General features: G+C 30.0%; 2 protein-coding genes across 3 annotated transcripts; one reads left to right on the top strand and one right to left on the bottom strand.

Annotated features, from left to right (window-relative positions):
* Window positions 1-9,691: 9,691 nt before the first annotated feature.
* Window positions 9,692-11,813, bottom strand: LOC133676355 (protein SPIRAL1-like 3). Its single transcript, XM_062098027.1, has 3 exons — window positions 11,658-11,813; window positions 11,170-11,434; window positions 9,692-10,064 (listed from the first exon to the last, which is right to left on the bottom strand). The coding sequence occupies exons 2-3, from the start codon at window positions 11,419-11,421 to the stop codon at window positions 9,963-9,965; spliced, it is 354 nt and encodes a 117-aa protein (XP_061954011.1). The 5' UTR covers window positions 11,422-11,434; window positions 11,658-11,813; the 3' UTR covers window positions 9,692-9,962.
* Window positions 11,814-13,036: 1,223 nt separating this feature from the next.
* LOC133675878 (uncharacterized) lies at window positions 13,037-17,196 on the top strand. 2 transcript variants are annotated; one of them, XM_062097411.1, is made up of 7 exons: window positions 13,037-13,201; window positions 13,750-14,544; window positions 14,652-14,733; window positions 14,895-14,961; window positions 15,816-16,001; window positions 16,118-16,178; window positions 16,724-17,196. In XM_062097411.1, exons 2-7 carry the CDS (start codon window positions 13,767-13,769, stop codon window positions 16,921-16,923), a joined length of 1,374 nt encoding a protein of 457 aa, XP_061953395.1. In that variant the 5' UTR covers window positions 13,037-13,201; window positions 13,750-13,766; the 3' UTR covers window positions 16,924-17,196. The 2 variants fall into 2 exon arrangements, with proteins under 2 accessions (XP_061953395.1, XP_061953394.1); XM_062097410.1 differs by lacking the exon at window positions 13,037-13,201 and having other exon boundaries at window positions 13,208-14,544.
* The last annotated feature ends 1,135 nt before the right edge of the window (window positions 17,197-18,331 follow it).

Here is an 18,331-nt window from a genome sequence, read left to right as displayed (position 1 = left end):
TTTACATGTGTTCTTCAGACTTAGATTAATAATTTGTTAATTTCATAGTTGGTCCTAGAAACGAACAATTCCTTTTCTTTTCCTTTTCCCAATTTTGCATAGAATCTCTCCGAAGGAATATGGAGACGTAATGTTTGATCAACTCAAGATTTACGACTTAACCTGCCGGATCCATGATTTGAGTTAGAGAACTCCACTAGATCTAAGAACTTTGTTTTTTTAAACTATTATTTACTTAATTATACAATAACAAAAATAAAAGCTCGTGAAATCGAGCACAAACCAAATGTCATGATGTTTATCTGAGACTTTAATAACCTAATAGAAAACAAAACTGCAACTTATAAAAATAAATTCAAAATCAAGCAAATATTAAAAAATAAAACTAAAAAAAATAAAAATACAAAAATACAAAAAAAGGCCACCACCTTCGTTGTTCATATGAACAATGGAGGTGAGTTTACACCAATTCTTTTAGATTCATTTACTAGCTATTTGATCTGTGCTCCGTCATAGATCAATTCTCTTTTTCTTTAAAAAAATTATATACGAGAGCTTTTCTAATATATTTTTGTATATAAAAAAATCATAAGTGTAAATCAAAAGGCTTACACATGGTAATGAAATTTTTATTTATTGAAAAATTAATAGAAATAGACAAACATAAAATTGATTGAATAAAAAAAATTATGTAAGGTTACATATATTAGAAATATTATCCAAAAATAAATATTTTTTATTTAAAACATAAAAACAATTATATATGAATTAAATATTTTTTACCTAAAAATCTTTTTTCAACCCATTTTTTACCTAAAAATCTTGAAAACACCATAGAACCTTGATAAACCAATCAGTAACTTAAAAAAAAATCCAAAAAATCATCCCAAAAACTGAAATCAACTCGAAATCAAAAAAAAATTCAAGCTCAGATTTATTTCTTAGGTAATTTCAAGGGTAAAAAAACACCTAAGATGAATTTTCCTCACAAAATAGAACTATTTAGTACCAAGATCTATTGTTTTGATTGCTAGAATATGTGTAAATGATGATTTTCTTTCTCTATCACTGAAATTTAGCAACTTTCTCTCTCATTTTTAATCTAGAAACTAATAAATAAATAAAATAAAATTTTAAACCAAAATTGATTTTAAAAAAAACCTAAAAAAATAGTGGGTCCCAATTATTATAATTCATAAGAATAAGGACTAAGTTGAATATTTCATAAAAATTTCAAAAACACCACTCATCTTCTCCTCACGTTTCACTTTAATCTATTGTTTTTTAATTTTCCCTTTTCTTAACAATTTTAGCTAAATTAATTTTAAATTAGGTCCTTAAAGGGAAGAATTTAAAAAAAAAATTGGACACAGAAAATATGGTGCCACTTTAATCAATTGTTTTTTTTTTAATTTTATCTTTTCTAAATATTTTTAGCTAAATTAGCTTTAAATTAGGTTCTTAAATGGCAGAATTAAAAAAAAAGAAAACACTTGGGCACACCATAAACTTTGATTGAAGGATGAAATTAAAAACCAATAAAACTTTAACAAAAGGGCCAAAAGAAAAATTAGAAACTAAAAGAATAAGGATCGAATTGAAAAAAATAATATATGATAAAATTAAAAACATACAAAACTTTTATAGAAAGTCAAGAAAAAAAAATAAAAGTAAAAAAAATAAGGATTCAAATTGAAACAATCAAAACAAAAATAACCAACATGTATTTTTTAGGAAAGGAAAGAGGAAAAAAAAAGTTATTAATTACAAACCACCGATCATTTATTAGGAGAAAAAGGACATAACATAGCTTCTAAAGAGATGGCAAAAGGTGATATTTGACTGCCACATGTCACTGCACTTGCCATATAAAAAGTATGGGTGGCATCTACTTGTTGATGCATATGCTTATCTCGTGCCAACATCTTTTATTTTTTATATATATTTTATATTACAAAAAGATAAAAATGATCTTAACCCCGCCTAAAATAACATACAAAAACTTAGACATAAAGACAAAAATGCCCTTTAAAGAAAGCTTTAAAATAACTTGATCTTGAGGACATTGAAGTACTTTTACTGTTTATTTAAAAGAAAATAATGATAACCCGTTGACAAAAGCTTTATTTTTTTCCTACCCTCCACCGTAAAAAAAAAAAATACAAAACATTTGTATTTCTATAAAAAGGATAAAAATACCCTTCGCTCTGAGGCTTCATTGTTTGAGGCATAGTTATTAGACTCGGCCCGGGGATTGACCCGGCCAAGGGGCCGGGTCCCGGGTTTCAGGGGTCAACCCGGGTCAACTCGGGTCAACCCGGATTAACCCGGAAAATTAAAAAAAAAAAAAGTTTTAATATTTCATATGAAAAAATCCATGTAAATATAGATTATACATATTATGAAGTTTAAAAGAATATTTTAAAAAAATTTTTATCCCACATTAAAAAGATATTATGTTAAGCTTTTAAGTTAAAGTATTTAAACTAAAAAAGTTTTTTATCCCACATTGAAAAAACATAACTTTTTCCTTGGAAATATAGAGTATATATACTAATGGGTTTCAAATCCCACATTGAAAAAACATAACTTTTTTCATGGGAACATGGAGTATATATATGAAAGGACTTCAAATTCCACATTGAAAAGATATTATGTTATCCTTTTAAGTTGAAGTATTTAAACCAAAAGGTTTTTAATCCCACATTGAAAAAACATGGTTTTTTTCATGGGAACATAGTGTATATATAAAAGGGTTTCAAACTCCACATTGAAAAGATATTATGTTATCCTTTTAAGTTGAAGTATTTAAATCAAAAGGTTTTTTATCCCACATTGAAAAAACATGGTTTTTTTCATGGGAACATAGTGTATATATATCAAAGGGGTTCAAATCCTACATTGAAAAAATAATATGTTATCCTTTTAAGTTGAAGTATTTAAACCAAAAAGTTTTTTATCCCACATTGAAAAAACATGATTTTTTTCTTGGGAACATAGAGTATATATATTAATGTGTTTCAAATCCCACATTTGAAAAAAAAAAAAAACCGGGTCTCGGGTCGACCCACCGGGTCGCCCGGGTTTGGCCGGGCTGTTGCCACAGCCGGTCTTTTGTTAAACCTGGACCGGACCGAGTTCCGGGTCGACCGAGTTCCGGGTCGACCCGCCGGGCCGGGCCGGGTTTAATAACTATAGTTTGAGGTTGAGATGAGCAAAATAGGGATAACAAAGTGGATTGAATGTTGACAAGTATATTATTTTCCCCGCTTGTTGTAGAGTTTCAAAGAGGTAACGAGGTGTTTCATAGTGTGATTATAGTTTTTTTTTTAAATAGTTTTGGTTTAGAAATAAATTAAAATAATATTTTTTTTAATTTTTTTAAAAAATAATTTTTAACATCAACACATTAAAACTATTTAAAAACAATGAAAAAATTTAATTTAAAATAAAAAAAATTTAATTTTTTTTCAAAAACACTTTTAAAATATAAAAACACAATCATCAAGCATCTGACTATTTAGGTATCTTTTCCGTCGGTGTGGCAAAGACACGATTGGAAAAACGCATCTTAATTTATTTCGGCTGTGTTTGTTTTCCGCTAGTTTTTGTGTTTGCGGTGAAACAAACACAGTTTATACATGTTTTTTTAATTGAGTTTCATAAAAATTCCTAAAACCCTGTTTATTTTTGCGTTTCAAAAATGTTTTTGAAAAAAATTCAAATTTTTTATTTTTTTCTTTGTTTCAAATTAATATTTTTTTATGTTTTTATATCATTTTGATGTGCTGATATCAAAAATAATTTTTCAAAAATAAAAAAAAATATTATTTTAATACATTTCCAAATAAAAAACACTTTGAAAAGCAACCACAACCACACTTTTAAACACAACTACCAAACATTTTATACTTGTTTTATACTATACATAAACTTCAACCATAATTTTTACTAAACACGTATCTAAATTCAACTAACCATAATTAATCAGATTTTTTTAAAACTTATTTTTTCAGATTATAACTACAAAAACTACCTCAAAAACAAAAAATCATACTTCATTTCTTTAAAGTGCTTAATGCCACTTTTCATTCCTTTTGATCCATGCGTGTTTACTTTGTCGGACTTTGTGTATGAAGATGCTCTGGAAAAAGTTTCTCACATCTTCGTTAAAGCTTCATGCAATTGTTTCAATGAAAGAAGTTAAAACTGTGGCCCATCATTTTTGCGGTTGTTATGTTGGACAGGCTACGAAGTGGAATCGTGCTGGCAAAATTATTTGCCTTTTGAATTCTAGTCCACATCACAAAAAAAAAAAAAAAAAAAACCCTAAATTAGAAGGTAAATTTATTGCTGCTACGTACACATATTTCTCTTCACCATAGTATAACTAACTTTTTGTTATTCTAAAAAAAAAAAATCATATAATTTGATGTTGAGATATTTTAATCTTTTCACATTATCTATTAATTATTAAAATTTAATCAACAATATAAGATTTTTTTTAAATTTTTTAAGCATGGTAAAATGACTCAATCACCCTCTACATCAAATTTTTTTAAAACTAGCACATGAGTGTTTATATCTTTTTGATCTTTTCACACTGATTTTTTTTGTTATTACCAGGTTCATTGGAGGTAATTTAATCTAATTTGATCTTTTAATAGGAATTAATTAATATTTTAATTGAAAAAACTGCTAGCATATGAGAGTACTTATACACTATGAGAGGCTCATGCAGTGCCTCTTGGTGGCAAAAAATATCCTATTGTCATGTCTTCAAAAGCTCTACCACGTCCTTTTCTTCTTAGTGCGATGTGTGTTAGCGGTGGTGCAGTGGTTTATCACTGATGGAGCTTTTTTTACTTTTTTTTTCTTCTTTTCTCTCTCCCTAAAAAATTAAAGGTTGATTCTTTTTGTTGTTGATAATTCAACTTCAGTCCTTATTCTTTTGATTTTTTTTGTTTTTGTTCTTGATCCTTTTATGAAAGTTTTATTTATTTTTAATTTCATCATTCAATCCTATTTTGTCATATATTATTTTTTTCAATTTGGTTCTTATTCTTTTGATTTCTAATTTTTTTTCATTGGTCTTTTTGTAAGACTTTTGGTTTTCAATTTCATTCTTCAATCTAAATTCATAGTATATTATTTTTTTTTAATTTGGTCCTCATTCTTTTAAATTTTGTTGTTCTTTTGTTAAAGTTATTTTTCTTTTTAATTTCACCATTCAATTTTTTCTTTGCATTTTTGTAAATTTTTTATTGATTTTTAATTTTATCATTCAATCCAAATTTATGGTATATTATTTTTTTCAATTTGGTTTTCATTCTTTTGAGTTTTTTTTTGTCTTTTTGTTAAAGTTATTTTTCTTTTCAATTTCACCCTTCAATTAAGAATTTATAATTTCCCTCTAATTTATTTTTTATTTTGATTTTTATACCCATTCTTTTAATATTTTTTTTGGATCATTTTATGTAATTGTTTTTTTTTCTTCACAATTTCATCATTCAACATTTAATTTATTAGGGGTTAGGCTTTATATTTTCTCATGTATGGTATTTCTGATCTAATGACTCGGATCATATGTTTAAAAAGTTAACGAGGGTCGACATCTTTTTTTGGTTTATTTTTTTTTTAGTTTCATCATTTGATATTTATTTATTTATTAAAAAAAGGCTTTGTGGTTCTCTTTATTTTTTTTCTATAAAGTTATCCTAACTTTATGACTTGGGATATAAATTTGACAAGTTAACCCAGATTGACTCGTCTTTTATTATCTAGATTACATGTCTATCATGCTAACTTAAGCTGACTCATGTTGGTTTTTTGTTTTGTTTTTTTTACAAAGTTTTTTCAATCCATATTTAATTGGATGAAAATTAAACCCCAAACAAGTTTTCGTGATTTTTTTGTTTTTTTAGTAGTATTGTCTTTTTTATGTGATTAAAATAAAACTAATTTTTTTACCCGTTAAAAATATAACTCGATTAATAAAATTTTCTTTTTATTTTTAAATACATTTACAGAAACTAAACATTGTGTTTGACATAAAAAAAAATAATGTGAATTCACGGAGTAGTGGAGGCCCACCTATACTTGTACGATAGTAGCCATAAAAATAAAAAAAGTTGTACACGTTTTCACTTTTGGTGGTTAGATGATGGTTATCTAGGTGGGGAAATCTAGCAATATATTGTTATATATTATACCATATTTATTATCTAGCCTAGGTTTATGTTTATGCGATTAGTTGTGGGGCAGAATATTTTTTTTTTGTGTAAAAAATAATATTTAGATTTTGAAAAGTGATTAAAAAAACATAAAAAATTATTCACGATAAATTTGTAATAATGATAAATAGGGCTAAATCTAAAGTTTAATTCTCAATTAATTAAATATTGAATGATAAAATTAAAAAAAAATCAATTATACAAAAGAATTTTTAAAAATAACAATTAAAAGAATGATAATCAAAATTAAAATATAAAATAAGATTTATATTTAACTTGAGGATAAAATTGAAAAAAAAATCAAATTAGTAAAAGGTAAAAAAAGAATGATAATTAAAAGTGATATAAAAAATAAAAACAATATTGTAATTAAAGGGTGAAATTGAAAAGAATAATAACTTTTATAAAGGGGCCAGGGAAAAAAATAAAACTCAAAACAATAAGGATCAAATTGAAAACATAATATCATCAATTTGAATGTAAAGATGGAACTGAAAACCATCAAAACTTTACAAAAGACCAAGAAAAAAAATTAGAAATTCAAAGAACAAGGATTATATTGGAGAATATAATAGTGGTAAATTGAGATTGGAGGATGAAACTGAAAACAAATAAAACTTCAAAAAAGAGCCAAGAAAAAAATTAGAAATAAAAAAAATAAGGACTGGAGTTGAAATACCAACAATCAAGAGGGTCAACCTATAATTTTCAAGAGAGGGGAAAAATAAGAAGGAAAAAAGAAAAGCTCATCATCACCAAACTAGATCACCATTTTTGGACGTTAAGAGGCCTTGCAAGCACTGCCTGAAGGGTGTGGCCACTTCCTATATGTCCTTGGGTGTGCCCCACACATACACCCATCTTTTTATTTATGTTTTTTTATTTAGCTAAATACGAAATTGCCCTTAAAATGACTTTATAATTACAAAAAAAACCATTATAAAAAACTAAAAATACCCCTTGACTTCAGGCTAATTTGTTTTTCAACTTTAAGGGTATTTTTATCATTTCACCGTGTATTTTAATTTTTATTATTTTTTATATTTGTGAAAATATAAATTGCCTCTCATATTAAATTATAATAACCAAAAAATCAATGTGAAAAATAAAAAAAATACCCCTTGACATCAAGTTTAATTTTTTTGCTTCCAAATATATTCTAGACATTTCACCATAAAATTAAGAGGAGAAAATACTTATTAGTCATCTTTCTATTCAAAAATAACAAATACAAAGGAGTCATATAAAAAGACTTCAATGGCCTTAAAAACCAGTGTTAAGGTTTTTAAGTGGAGAAGCAAAAATATCATTATACTATTCTAACAAACAATGTTAATGAATATGAAGACAAATTAGTTATTTTTAATTTTTATTGTTATGTAACAACACTACCTTTTTACTTTCATATTGTTTTATATACACAAAATCCATTTGTTTCACTAAGACATATACTAAAAATCATTTAAACATAGCTGTGTTTTTTTTTTAATTTTTTTGAAAATCTATATATATAATTCTTTTTTAATTTTTATTAATTGGGGTGTTTTGATTAAATATCCAAAAATTATGTCAATTTGTTTTTTTCACATTACTTCAATAGACCAAAAATATTATTTATATTCGTGTCTATCATTTTAATTTCCAATAATACTTTTTAATATAGGTTTTACCAAAGACTCATTGCTTGTTTTTAAACTCCATAACAAAATAAAAACAATCATCATCAAATATCCATTGACTTTTATTGACACACCTTTAATTTTCGACCCTCTTGCCTACAACAATAATCGTTACTTAACTTATAAGCACATCAAAAGAATTGACAAAGAAGTGCATTAAAAGAATAAAAACAAATCAAAAGTTACAATTGATTAGGTTTTCTATAGAAATGTATAATTGATAAGTGATGTAATAAGGATATGTTTTTAGATGAATGAAAGAAAAAGAAAATTCAATTTAAAAAAATTAAAAATTCATTTTGCAAATAATAAAGTCATGTGAAAACATGTAGCGATGTGTTTTTAGATGGCAGAAAAAAAAATTCAATTTAAAAAAATTAAAAATTCATTTTCCAAACAATAAATTCATGTGAAAACATGTAGTAATGTGTTTTTAGATGGCCGAAAGAAAAAGAAAATTCAGAGAATGTAGATTTTTTTTCTTTTTAAAATTGTTAATTCAATTTAATTGAGTTCCAAACCTTTTAATTTTTTTTCTCAAATGTAATAAAAGATATTAGACAATGTGATTTACTTAAGCTATTCACTTAAACAATTCGCCAAGAACGTACTTCTATTATAGGTATCGAAATTAATAATCCTTAATATGCCTTAAAAAACAATTTTATTATCAAATAAAAGGAAGATTTACAATGATTATGTTGTTAATTAGTTGATTTATTATTATTATTATTATTATAATTTCTTCTATGTTCATTAATATTGAAGAAGTCCTAGGACTCGTGAAGTTGAGGGGCCATCCTGAGCGGAATTACATGAACTTGTTTATTTTTTATTTTAAAAGAATTTTTAAAAAAGTTTAATTTTTTTTATTTTAAATTAATATATTTTTGGTATTTTTTAATTATTTTAATGTGTTGATATTAAAAATATAAAAAATATTATTTTAATATATTTAAAAAAAAATATAACTTTAAAAAGCACTTTTTCAATTATAACAGCTGAGTTAAAATCATATTTTCTTTCATTTTTTATTTATAATAATAACAAAAAAATCAAGAATATCAAAACATGAAAACTCAATTTTACCCATTCCATTGAGGGTTTTTAATTTCTCTAATTAGTTTTGAATATAAAAGAAAAGGAGTTACGAATGAATTTTTAAAAAAACTATATTATAAGAAGAAAAAGAAAAGAAAGTGAAACAAGTCTTGCTTCATTAGAAACAAATAAATATATAGAAAATTGAACTTTTTGAAACTATCAATGACTAAGCTACTTTATTGGAGATAATTATTGTAGGGTGCAGACTTTGTTGATATTTGGTTTCGGACAAGATCTTGCCGTATCTTATTTTTTAAAATATTTTTTATTTAAAAATATATTAAAATAATATATATATTTTCAAAATTATTTTTATCACAGGTACTTCAAAATTATTTAAAAACATAAACAAAATAAGAAATTTTCTGTTTGCGCTACAATTCAAACAAACCTTAGAACTCCGCCACAAATCGTTCCCGCCGGCCATCCTTCATCCATCAAGATCATCGAACCCTAAACACGACTTGACCTCAAAATCTTCCAACAACAAATAAAATTAACAAATTAAGTGTAGATCTATTATGTTTGAAGGTGAACGAGTGAGTTCATGTTATCACGGGCTCTCTGTTATTATATATTAAGAGAAAATCAGCAACTTTCTAAAACATGTATCCATCCCCCACCGTCACGGTAAAGTCATAAAATATAGATTAGAAAATGGTAAGAGAACTTGCATGGCAGTAAAGGACATTTAATTGGTGCCATTGAATCTTGGAGGATCACTCCCTACAAATTCAATTTCTTTCATCAAATTCAAATGCGGACAAGCATGGACGTCTGCTCCGAGAAGCCCACCTAGACATGCACCATACATGCAAACAAGTGCGAAATTTAGTAGTACAGTTTTCTACTCCAGACATAATACATAGATATACTGTTTTCCTTGAAATTCAAAAGGTCATAGAACAACGGTGACCAACGGCTCCACCACCTATGTCATGATGCCTCATTTCCCACCACCAGCACCACCAGCACCAGCACCACCAAACAGGAAGTCCAGTGAAGATCCACCGCCAGGTGCTGCATGCACCTTTGTTGTTGGGCGGTCCTGAGCAGAGAATTTCCAGAAAATCACTTTAGAAAGAACATTGCCTTTTGTAATGAGGTACAAAATGGAGGAAATTGTATGAATTTTTTTTTTGACTACTTGCCTTTGAATATCAGCAAAAAATGCAAGTATACTCACCAGTCCAGCAAATAAAAGATACCGAATGCCAAAAATTCTAAAGCAGGAATAACAATCTATCAGAAATCTTCACTTTTCAGTCACATGAATCACCTACAACCACCACCACCTAAATCCATATACTGGTGCCAAACGTAAATTAACAATTATAAACTATCAACAAGCTTGCACTTGTTACGGTGAGGATGAAGCTTCAAGAAAGAGTTCAAAATTTTGAAACGTGACTGGAAACAAAGGGAAACAGAAAGATCTTCAGGTATTATCTAATGCTAGATAGAACACGAAGCCAGATGGCTTTTCAGGCATAAATGACAGCGTTACAGGCTGTTACAAGGCCAGTAGAGGTTACTTCCCTAGTTCAATCCATGTCTTTTGGTGAGGCACTATTAAACCTCTGGCTCTGGGCACTCAAGCCTATTTCTGTTTAACAATCCCACCCATCAGCGTTTCAGAAGAAAATACAATAATGTCCATCTCATGCATAATGGTATAACTGTTATTCTGGAGTTTTAAATTGTGGGGCGAATGTGATGCATCGTGTCAATAAGCAAAGCTAAAGGCCTGAAAATGAGGAATCTTGATCTCTATGGAGCAGCAACTATGATATCGAATCCCATGGAATTCTCGAAATGGAGGAGCAATAATTTACCATGACACATGCATTCATTTTCCAACCGAGTGTTCAATTATAAAGCTTAACCAGAACACATCCCTTTGTAACGAGGATGGCAGACTTGCATTACAAATGCGGTAATAAAACTAACAATCAACCTTCACAGGTAGGATAAACTGAATCACCGAGTGAATTTTTAATAATAATAATAATAAATCTCTTGATAATCCCAAGGTTTCTATTTCACATCCAAAATGCTAGCTAGAATGTTAGGTTAGTCTCGGAGATTTATGACTAAAAATTGTTAATTATCAACTCTAGATAAGATCCAGTTTGAGTATTTTATCAGCATACCGTGAGAAAGTTGCCACAGTTCTGCCCATCAGCACGGAAATAGTTATTAGTGGTGTTGGGTTTTGCAGGAACACCAGCTGGAATCTGCTTGCTGACCTCTGCAGGCTCATTGGCTACAGGGAGGCGGCTGCTCTGAGGAGTCTCAGCATTGGTATTGGTGGGCTTTGGAACTGGAGGAGCAGGAGCCTCTCCACCTCCAAAAAGGTAGCCCAAAGAACTCTGTCCTCCGCCGCTGCTCACTCCACGTCCCATTATCTCGATCCAACTGTTATATGAGAAACCCAAGAGAGGAGATGTTCGTTAACATATCAGAAACGGAAATCTAAGTCTTACAGGACAAGATTATGATGATCCCATCCCATCTTTGTATGGTTGCCGAGAAAACCTTGAATTAAAACAGTTTGTTTGATCTTGTTTTCCAGCATTTTCTCGAGAAACAAACAGATATCAGAAACTGGCATTGGTACGGAGAGAGAGAGAGGGCTTACCTGTCGGTGATATTTTTCTTCTTAAATCTGATCCGAGGCTCAAGTGCTCTATCTCGCTCGAGGGACTGTAAGCCTAGGGGGTTGCTTTAAATTGACGATGCTGAATAATAGTGTGAAATTTATTTATTTTTATTTTTCCCAATAAAAAGGGTGTTTTTAGGTCTGCTGGTATTCCATCAAAATTAAATCTTTTTTTAAATAATTTTAAAGACTATATATGTATGGTACATTCAATAAAATCTAATAAATTTTTTAAAATATTATCCTTTCAGTTGAATTTTGTAAAAAATAAAAGTAATGTGGTATTCAAAAAAGAGTAATTCTTCAATTTTATGAAAAAGTAGGATTAGAAAAAAAAAGAAGTAAACTTCTATTCAAATGCAATATTTTGTTTATTCAGAAAATAAAAAAAATAATTTTAAAACTTTTAAAATTTATACAAAATTCGAAAAACAAGTTTTAGAAGTTCTTTATAGTTTTTCTTTACAAATTTTGAATTGTTTTTCAAATGAAAAAAATTCATTAACAATACAATTTTTCTAGTAATTTTTTTAGTAATATAAAAGATTAAAATTATTTTTTATATTTATTTCGTGTCATAAATTTAATTTTTATTATAAATCTAAAATAAATATGTTTTTTGAATTAATAATATAATTTTTTAATGATAATTTTTAGTTTGAGTTAAATAAAATTAATATTTTACCATTAGATTATTACAAATTTAGAATATTTGTCTGACTCTTTTATCCTGGGTCTTGGCCCTCGCCTTCCTTCAATTTTTTATTTGTCTTGGACCCTTTTGGTCATTGGGTTTTATAATGAAAGGCTTTTTAGCATGAATTGTGATGTTATATCAACTGCTAAAATTCTATTTATTTTTATTTTTGTGTTTTAGAAGTATTTAAAAAAATTTATTTTTTTTATTTTTTTTAAATTAATATTTTTTTGATATTTTTAGATAATTTTAATGTACTAATATTAAATTTTTTTTAAAAAATATTACTTTATATATTTTTAAATAAAAAATATTTTAAAAAATAATTACAATCACTCTTTTAAATAAATTATAAATTTGCTAGAGAAAAAAAAATTATAAGTTTGCTAGAAATAAAAAAAAAAGAAGAAAACAAGAAAAAGGAAAAGGAGAAGAAGAAGAGAAGTGAGATCTAAGTGAAGGTGGATTCGAAAATTTTTAAATCGCAGATCTAGTTTATTATACTCTGGAAACCGTGCAAATGTATGTGTATATATAAAACTGGGAAGCTTGAGGACTGGATTATAAAGAAGAATATAAATAAGGGACTGAATTGTAACTTGTCAGTCAGCAGTCAGTCTTCTGGAGTAGTTTCCTTCCGCACACACTAACATCTTAAACGGTATCCTTGCAAGAATAATAAAAATAAGAATAAAAATAAAAATAAAAATCGACAAGACTTCTCACTTTCCTTTTGATTTACTTTGTATCTTTCCTCCTCCTCCCTTCTTAAACAATTCATCACCAATTTTACACTCTACTTTCAAATCGCGGCAATTTCTCTCAGGTTCCCTCTCTTCTCTTCTCTTCGATTTTATTTTATTTTTCTTTGAAAGTAACTGTTATCTGTTTCATTTGATTTTTCTATTGCTTTGATAAACCTCGTGTCTCTCTCTGTTTTTTTTTTTTTGGAAAATAAGATAAGAGAGAAAATTAGGCTTCCTTCTTTTAGATTCAGTTTAAAAATTGGTTTATGTTAGTGTTGACAATAAGCTTATTTACAACTTGCAATTACCTGTAAATATTGGCTGCGTTCTTTAAATTAATCAATATTTTCATTTTGCAAATTTGGAAAATTAAAAAGAAAAGGATAAGAACAAGCTCACTCTCTCAGATAATGTCATTTTTTTTTATTGGTTAGTGTTATTGGATCATATTATTTTGTTTACTTGTAAGTTTTATTGATTCATAGAATCCTGAATAATAACCATAACATTTCTTAAGCCTAGATTGTTGGTCCAAGGTAAAAAAAATAAAAATAAAAATTAACACAAGGTTTTAAATTCGATCGATTTCTCTTGTTCTTTGTGAAATGCACAAGTGAATTTGTGGTAGGATGAGATAATTCGAGTATGGCGCTCGATCATGATTCTGCTGAGGGAGATCGTTTGATGAATGTAGAGAGAGATAAATGCTTAGAGGATACAATCAACAACAATGCTTCTGAAGCAGTTTTCTCCGAGCAAGAGGGGGCGCTTCCGATTAAGAACATTGCTTTGCATTCAGTTCTCACAAAGGCCATATTGAAATATTCAAGAAAGAAGAGGAAGAGGGCTAAGAAAACTTCATCCTTACTTAAAGATACATCAATCGTAAATAATACTGTTCGTTCAGTTCTCACAAAGCGCAAATGTAATGTACTACTGAAATATTCAAGAAATAGGAGAAAGAAAAGTTCATCCTTTGTATATCACAGGAAGATGATAGAGTCGCATGATTCCTCACAACATTGTGTGGAACCCATGGTGGTGGCAGGTCAAACTTCGTTGGATCAGTCAAATGAAGTTCGCTCCTTCCATGTCATGGAAAATAACGTAGAAAGGGTACAAGTTGTTGAGCATGCTGCACCAGTGCAGGTTGCGGTAAATGTTTTGGTTGAGATGTCCTCTGACTGTTCACCGGGTGACTTTGCATGTGAGGAAAGTAAGATCACTGAGATAAGGAACAGTGTTGGTGTGGAAGCTTCTGTCAAGGAGGTGAAGATTCCACAAGCCTGTGCACTGGAACGACCTCACATTGGACGTGTCACTAAAAAGCTCCTTATCCTTGATGTTAATGGACTTCTAGCTGATATTGTTTCATATGTTTCTGCTGGATATCAGGCTAACATAGTAGTCTCTGGGAAGTCAGGTGAATATTGCTGTGTAAAACGTCGTTGTATAGCTAGAATTTTCAAATGTTCTCCTTTCTCATTTAATTGTTAAATTCTAATTTCATCTCCACTTGTCTCTTTTCAGTTTTCAAAAGGCCCTTCTGTGATGATTTTCTGAGGTTTTGCTTTGAGAAATTTGATGTTGGTGTTTGGTCATCAAGAACCAAGTATTGTTCTTAGTTCATACCTGTGATAGTCTTATACTCCATTTTTTAAAGTTTTTTCGTATTATTTAACATTAACATCATTGCTCTCTATATCTGTTTGCAAATTAGCGTTTGCTTTGGTGGCCCTCATTGTATCTTAACTGTATTCTCGTTAATTGCAGGAGAAATGTGAACCCGCTGATTGATTTTCTCTTTGGTGATTCAAGGCATAAGTTGCTTTTCTGCTGGGTAAGTATGCCTTTCAAATTTAATGCTCTCTTCTTTTGTGCATGTCAATAACTAAGGGAGCTCTGGGTTACATCCCATTCACTGTATTTTGGTGGGCATGAATGGAACAGAACAAAAGGGTGTTTGATGGACAACTTTCCATCCTTTTGAGCAGGTAATTGGACTCAATGTTACTGGTTCATATGGGGAGTTTTTCCTAGTGAAAGTAGTGCCGTAGAGTTCGCTCACTGTCTCTTTTGTTACTTCTGTTCTTTGCTGGATTAGATAATTTTTTTTCCTGCTTGTAACATCAATAAAAAAGTTTTAAATTTTACGAGCATGGCTTTGCACTGAAAAAGTTATCTTGGCAGTGGCAACAATGCCTGATTTGAGCATTGGTTGCTGGTTTGATCATTTTAAGTTTAACCAGTTCTTTTTCGGAATTATATCTAGGTGTTTTTGGCAGGATCACAACTCAATTTGATTGCTATAGAATAATTTTTTTCTTTCAATAATGCTATTCTTATTGGACGGATAGTTTTCTCTGAATGTCCTAAGAAATTTACAGTCAAACCTCTAATAGTTTAGGTGTCAAAACTATCTACTGAAGCACGGTACCTGAACTTCTGTTATCTATGTATTTTGGTTGAAGTTTAAAGAACTTCTGAAGTGCTTTGGTTAATCGCTTCAAGATCTCTTAGGATTTTGTGAAATATTCAATTCAGGCGACTTTATTGGCGTGGTGTTGTTGAAAGATGCAGCCACTTAAAGATCACATCTCTTGGCTGTTGTTTTATTGCTGCTGTAGCTTTTCTTTATCCTTTTTTTTTTTAGCTTAACAATGGTTTTAACTTATGATGATTTTTTTCATACAGGATCAATCACACTGCACTGATACAGGATTCACCACAGTCGAGAATAGGAGCAAACCCCTGTTTTTGAAGGAACTAAAAAAAATATGGGAGTATCTTGAGTCTACTCTTCAATTGAATAAAGGAGAATATGATGAATCAAATACGTTATTGTTGGATGATTCACCATACAAGGCTCTATGCAATCCAGTATGTTTTATAGTTCTCTCTAATTTCTCTCCTTGTGGGTGTGTAACTGGTTTTGCGTTGGGTGGCATCTTGACACCATTATTTATCTAATTTTATGTCAATGTTTTGTTGTTTAGGTGCACACTGCTATATTTCCTCCTTCATATGGGTACAGGGACTTAGCAGATTCTTCATTAGGTAAGACACTTGAAATTTAGATGGAGGCTTCTCTCTCTTTTGGAAAATTTAAGGTATACAGGAAGCCACTTTGTTATTAACATCTGCATGCTCTTGCCCAGGTATGGCAGGCCAAAGTTTGAGCCTGTGAAGGAACACTGAGCAATCAATATACCTCGCTAGTTTGCATTACCCATGTTTATATTCAGGGTTTCAAATCCCATGTTTTCTCCTCTATAACCAAGCAGATCTATATTTTTTGTTCAGGAGATGCATTAATTTTAGGTGCCATTAAAATGAAAACAATATTAACCAGTCCTCACTTTTGGATCTTATTTTGAGTTTTCCCTCCTAATCTCTATTTGCCGTGCTTTTAGTTTCTGAACCGTGATTATGCCAGTTTTAATTCCTATTCTGAATGCAGCTATGACCATCCTGTGCTTTCTTTGTTGTAATTATCCCTCTGAGAGGCCTATTTTATTTGAAGAAAATATGAAACTAATGTAGTAATGTTCCTTTCCTAATCATGTTTTCTAATGGTTGTTTCTCCACATGGTTCTGAACAGGACCAGAAGGTGATCTTCGGGTATATCTGGAGCGATTAGCTGAGGCTGAAAACGTCCAAGAATTTGTTGCACAACATCCATTTGGTCAACGAGCTATTACAGAATCGGATCCATCCTGGGGTTTCTATAGCAGGATTGCAAGTGCCGACTCATGTCAATCCCAGAATGCTGCCAGCACCTCCGTCACTTGTCAGCCATGACCACGAAGAAATGCTTCCCATGATGATTTTTGACCCAGAATGCTTGTGCCTGAGCTGCTTCTGAAGGCTGACTGATGTAGAATATCTTTTGCCTCAGGTTGGGTTCAGCCCTGAGACGAACAGGGACACTTCAATGTATTTTCAAGGACATATTTTTGTGTGTATTAATCCACGCTAAGCCAATAGATTTAGACTCTCGCAGCCTGATGGTGATGTTTTTTCAACAAGCCAGGTCTGTGATGAATAAAAAGAAAATAAAATCCTTGCCCTGCAGATGACCGGCATTGATGGTGGAGGTGAAGATCTCGTGTGGCCTCCTCGTGATCTGACGTCACGCCTAGGAGTGGAGTCACCAGCTAAGATAATAATGCCCCGTCCCATGTGGTGGATGACCTCTTTTAGAGGGCGGTCAGTGGTTATGATCGTCTGCATCTCTTGGGCCCACCAGCCCTTAATGCTGGTCCACAACTTCTGAAAAGCAACTTAAATAAGGAAGGTCGTTGAGCTAACCAAATCACTAGAGAAAATGGCTGGCCACTCATCCATTTTGCGTGTGCAATAGATGTGGTTTGATTGATTCCACATGACCCGGCAATGGCAATTCATTTGGATGGTTTTTTAGGTGGCTGCTACGTGTCTTCGTCCAGGATTAAATTCCTAGAATTAATCTTAGCTTAATTGATGTAGAAGCATCAGCGGACAATATATCTCTCCTAGAAAGAATTAAGATTGCAAATTTTAAATAATTTTCTAGGAAAGACAACGGAGAGAACACGTATTCAAGATGGAGTAGCGAGTTAGGCTTCTTTTCATTATCACTTCTATAAAACTAAACTTTAAAGGTAACATTTGCTGACTTAGCCAGGATTATCCTAAATCTATAGGAATCAATTAAGAGTTATCACCTTAAATTTATAAAATTAAAAACTAAATGCAATTCAACTATAATAGAGTAAGAGTGCATTAAACTCATTTTAGCATAAATATAGTGGGGCATACGGAAGCAATTTGGAAGAACTAAAAATATAGATATTTATACTCACATAGATGAAGCTATTTATTACAAGGAGATGTTAGAAAATAAACATAGAAGAAAACACTTAGAGGAATATACCTAGTTGATTATTCAAATAATGTTGTGAACACACATTCCCTAATTGACTTAGAATCAGATGAGGAGTTTGAAAAAGTCCAACAATAATTCATACGAGTCATATATATAAAAAAGAAAAACAATTTAAGATCTCAAAATTAAAAAAGTCTAGAGAGGCTACTAAACCTAATAGCAAACTGAAAAAGGCTATTAAAGTGGTTAAAGGAAAAAAAAAATACTTTTTTCATAACCTAGTTTTTTACCTTCTTTTTTTCAAAATATTTTCCATAAATAAGAAAAGACAAATTTTCAAAA

Source organism: Populus nigra, chromosome 16 (genome assembly GCF_951802175.1).
Source record: "Populus nigra chromosome 16, ddPopNigr1.1, whole genome shotgun sequence".
In the NCBI taxonomy this organism is placed as follows: domain Eukaryota; kingdom Viridiplantae; phylum Streptophyta; class Magnoliopsida; order Malpighiales; family Salicaceae; genus Populus; species Populus nigra.
Note: the sequence above shows the minus strand (reverse complement) of the source record. Positions and strands in the feature narration are given on the sequence as shown.

Coding starts and splice junctions, on each gene's coding strand:
- LOC133676355 (XM_062098027.1), bottom strand. CDS start 11,421: ATGGGACGTGGAGTGAGCAGCGGCGGAGGACAGAGTTCTTTGGGCTAC. Junction 10,065..11,169: donor ACTGTGGCAACTTTCTCACG/GTATGCTGATAA, acceptor TTCTCTGCTCAG/GACCGCCCAACAACAAAGGT.
- LOC133675878 (XM_062097411.1), top strand. CDS start 13,767: ATGGCGCTCGATCATGATTCTGCTGAGGGAGATCGTTTGATGAATGTA. Junction 14,734..14,894: donor GTTTGGTCATCAAGAACCAA/GTATTGTTCTTA, acceptor CGTTAATTGCAG/GAGAAATGTGAACCCGCTGA. Junction 16,179..16,723: donor CTTAGCAGATTCTTCATTAG/GTAAGACACTTG, acceptor GGTTCTGAACAG/GACCAGAAGGTGATCTTCGG.